The following is an 8539-nucleotide window of genomic DNA, read 5'->3' as shown; positions in this document are numbered from 1 at the left end:
TTTTTGATGCATGGTATTTTATCTGGTTCAATGCCATAATGTTATGGAAACTCCCTTATTGTGAGAATTAACGATACAATATGTATCGCTGCTGCATGGCTGCTGCCTTTACACATTAGGGCTTTGTAGATACAACAGTGATGTACAACAGTAATGATTCCTATGTGCATTGATTCAACATATATGTTTACAGTGCTGTCAGGGGTTTGGTTTGACTGACCTGATAACATAGAGTGGCTTAGATTGTAACGGTGTTTGAAATGTTTAATCTTGTTGTCAGATACTGCCCCCTTTAGGCCCCATACAGTACATTCAAAACATTTTCACTCACCACAAGCAGGATACCGTATGCTACTGTAGGCTTCATTAAGATATGTGTTTTTTTTAAATGAAACCTAAACAATTACCATAACTATGGCCCTGACATCGTCATTTAGAATCTGCTATGGCATAACATACAAGTAGAGATATGTGCCGAATTTGCTACCATGCACACATTTGAGCTACAACATACGGTACTTGTAAGAAAAATAATTGACAGCTTTATTTGTGTAGCATACAGTTCTCCAAATACATTGTAACTCAGTGTGAAGCATTGTTTCAGAGGCAGCATCAAACCCCAAGTGATGACATTTCAGTAAAAAGTTGTTAAAAAGATCTGAGAAGAGAGTAAAAGACTTAGCATATTGAAAACCCTGCAGCAATGCAAGCAGCAAAATACATTTATGCATTTAAACCAAGTATTTAAATGCTACTCAAAATGGCAAAAGGGCCCTTTTTTCAAAGTGAGTATTAAGAAGTAACTTAGTAAGTTATGGGAAGTGGCAAGACAAATACGTGGGAGAGGGCAGGACAGGACTTGCCTTGATGCAACATAGTCAGTCATGCTTCTTGAGAGATGGAAGGTGCGTCTATAACATGGGGGAGTTCAGTAATGTGTATCTACACACATGTACTATACATGTTTGTTTCTGCATGTGCAGTGGAATTTCAGTTTTAACTCATAGAGTCAACAACAAGCTGTCCTTTGTGTTTTTTCCCCACTCATGTCACTGCTGCTGGGTTTTGATCCGCAAAGAAAGTTGGCGCAAAGACAGAAAGAGAGAGAAGGCTGTGAAGAGAGAAAGCAAACAGAGATATGGAGAGAAGTGGAGATACAGTTACATTCGGTCACTGGGCATAAGCCAATCAGATTCTTAAGTACATTCCTCTCCTCTCTTTAACCAGTTTTATTACCGTAAATAAGAATATGAAACACCTGACAAAAATAATAATAAGTAGCTAAACTTTCTTACTGACAGCAGTAACTGGTGTGTGTGCGTGTGTGTGTGTGTGTGTGTGTGTGTGTGTGGGTCCGTGTGCGTGTATGGGTTTTGAATTTGTTATTTAGTTGACAAAGAAATATCTGTGTTCTTTCATTTTTCGCCAGTGACTGTTGTTTGCTGAATAACCCTTCTGCTAAAATTTTAAAAATATGTGCTTTCCTAGATGTGTACACATTCAAATAGTTTGTAAAATTGTATTTTTAATCAAAGCTGTGGGATTAATCTGTGGTGAGTACACAGTTTGATAACATAAATCTACAAGTAAATAAGATTTTCAAGAGAAAAAATTTGATGAAAAGTGTTAGGGTTTTTGTGTTACTGTGTGTGTGATGTTGGATTTTCTGTGTCCCTGCATGACTGAGAACAGCTATTGCTCTATGCAAGTTTGAACAAAATCTAGCACAGTGGGCGGTAAACAGGTGTCAAAGCAGGTCTCCACAACTTGTATTTTGCAATACTTTCGTCAACATGACAAATTAATTATTGCCTACGATTCTTAAAAATAAGGCATCTCATTTACTTTGTGTTCTGAATACATGTCCTATACATTATATATGTAGTTGCAAATAAAAAAAGTTTAACATATTCGCAATATCATATACACCAGCCTGCTTGTAAAGTGGTTAAAGGGAGTGACCATTAAGTTAGTCAATACCTAAGCTAAATAAGCAAATCAATAAAAACACAACTGGCCAAACATATGGTGATAAAGGTCAGGCCTGTAGCCTATTTAGTCTGAAAAGAGATGAGTGGAGAGTCAGAAGCAGGTGGGGGATTCGACCAAAAGAGAGGACACTCTCATTCCAAAAAGTTTTTTGGAACGGGTTCAGTTTCAACTCATTCGACTTGGAACAAACTTCAACATTATGTAAGGTTGTGACAGCAAAAGGTGGAAACACAAGCAACCTTTTCAATCAACTCTGCTGTGTCTACACGTTACAACAAGAGTAAGAGACGGCAAGATATCACAAGGTCTAAACCACTATAAATCGTAAAGGACATGGTGCCTCATTTATTATCAGCATATTTATTTTGTTCACATAAAGGGACACGACAGGCTACTTCTCCCTAAACTTAGAAAGAAAGGGTTAAAGTCACCACCCAAAAAGCGAAAAATATTTTATATAAAAATAAAAATAAATCATATTGCCCATCCGAAGCGCACGAATACAATGTGCAAAGACATCAAAGGTAACAATAATATAAGCACAAGCCTATAAAACACAAACACAAACATACACATAGCCACACACACAGCCACACACACACACACACACACACACACACACACACACACACACACACACACACACACACACACACACACACACACACACACACACACACACACACACACACACACACACACACACACACACACACACACACACACACACACACAGTAAAAGTGAGACATAAAGTTAGTGTTTTCCACATGAGCCAGGAGTGAGCTGAACATTCGATCTCTTTTCAGTCAGTGTTATCAATATTTGGTTTGCAATGCGAAATGTGATAAATGTTTGAAATGTATCATCTGTCCAACAGTAATAATTAACGATCTCAATCGAGGTCTCTTAGCTTTTTTCCAGTCTCTTTAGCGTTCCTGCAGCTGTACAACCACTTGATAATCCTGGCGTTGCGCTCGATGACTGACGTGGTCTGGCGTATCTTGGCGTGTAACTTCTCCTCCATCAGTCCGTCGCTGTCCCCGCTGGTCCTGGAGAAACCGTCCTCCGATGTGGAAATGCTGATGCTCCGGATATTTACCACGATGTCGTCTGAGCGCGCCGAGAAGTTCTCCTTCCCCAGAGTCTCCACAACCGGCGCGTCCAGCCCACAGTACTTGAAGAAAGCATCAAAATCTGCAAAGCTCTTGGAGTACCTTGAGCTGATGTCAGAGTGGGAACGAGCGACCCCTTTGCCGGGCCTCCTTTCGACCTCGGGAACCGTGAGGAGACCGGAAGATTTGTTCACCACAACCTTTTTCGTGCTTTTCTGCTGTTCTTCTTCTTCTTCTTCTTCTTCTTTTCCATTCCTTGTGGTCTCTGTTTGAGAGGTATCTACAGGTGAGCTGCATTCCTTTGCTGTGGCCTCAGGTGTGGTGATTTCTTCCTCATTGTTTTCCTCTGCTTCACTCCCCTTATCTGCCGCCTCGGGTAATGAAACATTTCTCCGTGCGGATCTGTACATCTGCCTTCGTTGTATATGGGTTCTCCTCCGGCCGCTTGCCGACCCTTTCATTAAATCACATTTCTGCCTGTAGATCAGAAGAGAGTCCCGCTTTCTTGAGCTGGACCGACGTACCACCCCTGGCAAGTCGTTTTCCTCTTCCCCACATAGTGTAGCCTCCGACGAGTTATTCACTGTGACCAGGTTCCCACCACGTTTGGAGCTCCAGTTAGAAGAATCGGTGCTACTCACAGAGGCTGACCCAAAACTGATCATTGAGTCCTGGGTTGAGTTGGCCGCCTGTTGGCTTTTGACATATTTCTTTCTGCTGGCGGCGAGCCTCTCCACGGCACTCATGCGTCCTGTGGTCTCACTCTCCAGTTCCATCTGCTTTCGAAGGTACTCGGGACCCTTCTCCAGGATTTTGGTGGGGTCGCTCGTTGTCTCCATTGTGGTTTTTCATGAACAGTCGAAACAGGTATTTTCCAAAGAGTGGGTAATCCTTATAGAGTGCGGCCTCTCAAGCATTGAAGGTACAAGATTCCATGCAAGCCCGTCCTTTGCCTGAGCACGTATAGAGAGTAAACTTCACCTCGTCTTCTCAGACACACACACCACCTTACCCCACCCATTCTACGCAAGGCTAGTTCTAACCAAACACAAGCCTGTTCAAAGTACACCTGATACTATCGCAAGTGAAAACTAGTGAAAGCTGACACTGCTGCAGATTTTTTTCTGTGGAAAAAGGTGTGCCTTGCCCCCCTGTTGCTCAATACAGGACATAACCTTACATTATCCCCTACGGAAACTGTTTTTTTACTTTAAGAAGAATTACCCGATATTTCATCAACTATTTCGGCTGTGACACTGACTCATGTGTAAATATTGCACAACAAATGTTTCCCCACAAGCCCATTCATCCTTAAATCATGCCCAGTGTGTATGATCCCACTGGGATTTTTACTGTAATCAATGCCCTCAAAACATTATTGCGCAATTCTAAGGCCTCAAAGAGAAAAGATGTTGTATGTGTTATTACCATAGATTATGATAGATAGTATATAAAAGGTTATTACGTAAAGATTTTAGTTTTGTTTTGTTCATCAAAGGCCACCAGGGCTAAAGGGCCCCATGAAAAAGATTTCCCATTGGTTCCCACCACCCAACCAATCGTCCTGTTCAAAGCTTTAAACTCTAGCTTACTCTAGCTTCTCAGACTTGATCCCCTGTTGTCCAATACTTACTTACTATACAATATTTACTGACAGTAAAAATACAACATATACAATACATAGACAGGAACCTCTTCAATTGAAATAGATTACCATGATAACTATAGAGTTAAATAACAGAATACATTTGTTTTGTCCCTTTTGATTTGAATTTTTTTTCAGATGGTGGCCATGTTACACAGTAACTGTATCTTACAGGATGAGACCACCAGTCCTATCCCTCCAGCTTGTTTTGAGGTTTCGTGGGATTGACCACTAATTTAAGTATTGAATCAGCAGTAGTTCTTGGTCTTGGGATCATGTCCCATAAAGAGGTTGTGATACAAATAATATGGTTATTAGGTAAAAACAACAGCAGACACAGTTATAAGACAAAACCACAGATAGATTCCAACATTCCCACATGTCAGTGAAAATAATGTAACGGCACGACAAAATCAACCAAGTTCAAGGCAAGCTCGAGCTCTGTTATTTATCATACTGATGACAATGAAATTGTTGTTTTCAGGCTCTCTCGAACAACGCAACTTGAAGATGTCCCTTTGCCTGTTGGCACAGGACCAGAAGTTGTTAGCTGTTGGACAGACCGAAGCAGGCAGTTTGTAAATGGATAGATTGGGCTCTTTTGAAATTCTGTTTCCTTTCCTTCTACAATGCTGGGTGTAGAGGCATTCAGCATTCCTGGAGAATGTTTGTTGTCCAAATTTCCAAATTTCTCCAGGATTCCGCTATATGTCCATCCACACTGAAAAAAAAGCTGGTGTTATTACACATCCATAGGCTCTGTAAACTGGTATGTAAACAATGTAAACAAAGGGGGCCACCTTAGCACCGTTTACAGAGCACGGGATGTGTATTAACACTGGAATTTAACTCTGCACACAAACACAGTACAGACAGGTAGCGGAGCGTGTGGAGACACTTGGACAAAAAGTGGTTTTGACGACATGCATTCTCCAGAATGGCTGATTCCACTTTTAATTGTTGATGCAGCCAGTCTGGATGGTCTTGATGGGGCAACTGTAGAAGTTGTAGAGTATCCTGGAGTTCATGTTGAACCTCCTCAAACTCATCATCATCATCTTCAACCGCTTATCCAAAATCGGGTCGCCTCCTCAAACTGTAGGAAAAAGTGTTGGGGGCTCACAACAAAATATTGTATGATATGCCAGTGAACTCCCTGAATTTGTGTTTACAATCATGATAAGCTCATTCAAGTGTGCTTCAATCTGCTGAAACAATAACATTTATTTTAACAGTTCAGTAGGTCGTCTCCAGTTTTCCTATTATACTGCAATGCTAATGCGTTGGTGAACTGCACACCAACGCATTATTTCATTTGTGTGTGTAAGTTTCATTTGTCATTTGTGCATGTAAATACTAATGAATGACTTTTTGTCAAATTTCCATTTTCAACACAGGTCTGTCTTCTCCACAGCAAAGAACACTAAACACAAGTGGCCCCAATGGGCAACCAAATGTGTTTTTAATGAATTAATATTCACTTCAAAATTGAAGTGCTAAACAGTATTCACCAAGTGTGTTGAAACCCCATTGGCTTGTGGTATTTGCAAGATCAAGGTTTGAATGCAATGGATGGAAATGAAAGAAGAAAACAAAAAAGTAAGGAGGCAACAACTGACTCCCTTTTGGGAATTAGAAACATTCACGATAGGATCTGAAAAAATCTGTGTAAAAACTAAACCATAAAGATGCCAGACAGGCAGGTCTACATGTTCAAAAGGCAGAGGGCAGCACAAGAATGCATGGTGTGAAAATAATAAAGTCTTATCAGGCGGCTGTCCACACCATTTCTTTCCTCTCATATGAGAGATAACTCTTCATATCAAGTGCAAAAAGAGGAATAAAAAAAAATGGCATCACCGTCTTTCTGCCTGTTTGGTTATCTAAAGACCAACAGAACCCAATGACCTAAAGGTGTTTGTATGCATTCCTCTCAATTTACATTGGCCTATCTAGGCACACTCTTATTTTTCAGTGTTTGTACATCATTATCATACCACATCTGTTTTTCATGTTGATTGCATTTATTCGGCGGGGTGATTTCTTTTGGCCTGCCTCAAATCAGACTGAACAGTTCACTTGGGGATTCTGTCATGTTTAGTTGTACTCTATCCTAGTTTGACCTCCTAGGGAGGTATGCATGAGGTGTCAGTATGATTAATGATTCCTCAACACAGAACCTCAAATGCCGACCTTGCGATGGAGGAAAAGTTGGTGGATGACCCAAGTCAGTAGGATTCATCGTCTGGGGACCACACATGTCTGTGCAAAATTTCATGGCAGTGCATCCAAAAGATGGGAATATACTTCAATGAATCACAGACAGCAGATCAACACTGCTGTCTCTAGAGCCATGTCACTTGCTTTTGTTATAAAAGTGGGCTATTGAAAAGAGAATAATTTTCATAAATAAGTGTTGCACAATATTCACCAATCATTCTTGATGTTGAGTTGATATACAAACCAAATGTAGAATGGTTTTAATAATCAATACATATTTGTATAATATCTGTTAAACACACACAGTCTAATATATTTGGCTCAAGCATGCAAGAGGAACTATGGCTTCGGAGTCTGCCATGCCACATCTTTTGAAATGCAATAATTGAAAGTGAATGCTGTGGCACTGTTGGCAGTGATTTAGCATGTTGTCTGGTTAATTTGTGAAACCTGCTTCTACTTAATAGGAAAAAAGAGAGAGGGAGCAGACTCCGGGAGGGATGGAGGGGAGCCGAGTAAACATGAAGCACTGACGCCAGTAGTCACTCGTCCCCCGAGCCCTCTCACATTTGTTTAATTCTTAACTTATGCTGCCGGTTGGACGGGCCCATTCTACAAGTTAATGTGACACTGCATCATCTGCTAATTGTGTTTTCATTAAATCATTCACAATAATTACCATCCATCCTTGAGACGTGAATGAAGCCTGCTGACTCAATTAAGAAATGATGAGATGTAATTGCTGCAGGCATCTTTTGCTTGAAGTTATTGTTTGAATGTTATGTAAAACAACTGATAATTGGTCATCAAGCATGCAGTCCTAATAACCAGCAGGATCAGGTCACCTCCCACTCAATTAGTCAGTGTCTATTCATCACAAGCTCCTCTTACTGTCATTCAGAAAAAAACAAATGTGTTTGGAGAATGACTGCTGCAGGGTTTTGTTAATGGTGGATCAAAGGTTTTGGTTCCCTATTTACTTAATCATTTCCAGCAGGCCTGAGGACAGTAACATATTTTTCTTCCATCTGGAGAATAGCGGGTCAACATAGAGGAGCATTTAGTAGCTAAAGAGGCAGATAATCCCACCATGAGTTATTGGAGAACAAACCAGAGCTGCAAGCCATTGACAGACATTGGACTCAGCAGGTTGACAAATCATGACTGAAATAAGTGTTAACTTTGGCTTTGTGTCTTCCTGTGTTAAAAAAGGGCAATGTAATAAAATGAGGAGTATGAGGGTATCATGTATGCGTAAGTGTTTTGTTAACGACTTGTTGCACTGTCCCCAAGGGGCCAACAATAATCTGTGAAAGTGTCTAAATTTCTAAAATGTGTTCAAATGGCCTAGAAATCTGTATGCTCCAAGATAAATCTATCAGCATACTGGAGAAAACGACTGCTTAAGTGCATGTAAACAAATGATAGTTGGCATCAGAAGTGTTCTCCACTGCACCTGTAACCACGCTCAACAAGGATGTCTTGCTGTGCACCTATACACTTCAACATCACTGCTGCTTCTTGTGAAATGGAGGTCACCCGAACAAATCCAAATAAGATACCCCCACT

General features: G+C 40.6%; 1 protein-coding gene across 1 annotated transcript; it reads right to left on the bottom strand.

Annotated features, from left to right (window-relative positions):
• Positions 1–2026: 2026 nt before the first annotated feature.
• Positions 2027–4121, bottom strand: fam110c (family with sequence similarity 110 member C). Its single transcript, XM_080047389.1, has one exon. It carries the CDS (start codon positions 3942–3944, stop codon positions 2886–2888), a length of 1059 nt encoding a protein of 352 aa, XP_079903515.1. The 5' UTR covers positions 3945–4121; the 3' UTR covers positions 2027–2885.
• Positions 4122–8539: the final 4418 nt, after the last annotated feature.

This window comes from Ammodytes marinus (assembly GCF_949987685.1).
Source record: "Ammodytes marinus genome assembly, chromosome: 19".
In the NCBI taxonomy this organism is placed as follows: domain Eukaryota; kingdom Metazoa; phylum Chordata; class Actinopteri; order Uranoscopiformes; family Ammodytidae; genus Ammodytes; species Ammodytes marinus.
The sequence above is the reverse complement of the archived record's forward strand: the minus strand, read 5'-3'. Positions and strand labels throughout refer to the sequence as shown.

What these genes read in the sequence shown, in the direction of transcription:
- fam110c (XM_080047389.1), bottom strand. Translation starts at nt 3,944, where the DNA reads ATGGAGACAACGAGCGACCCCACCAAAATCCTGGAGAAGGGTCCCGAG.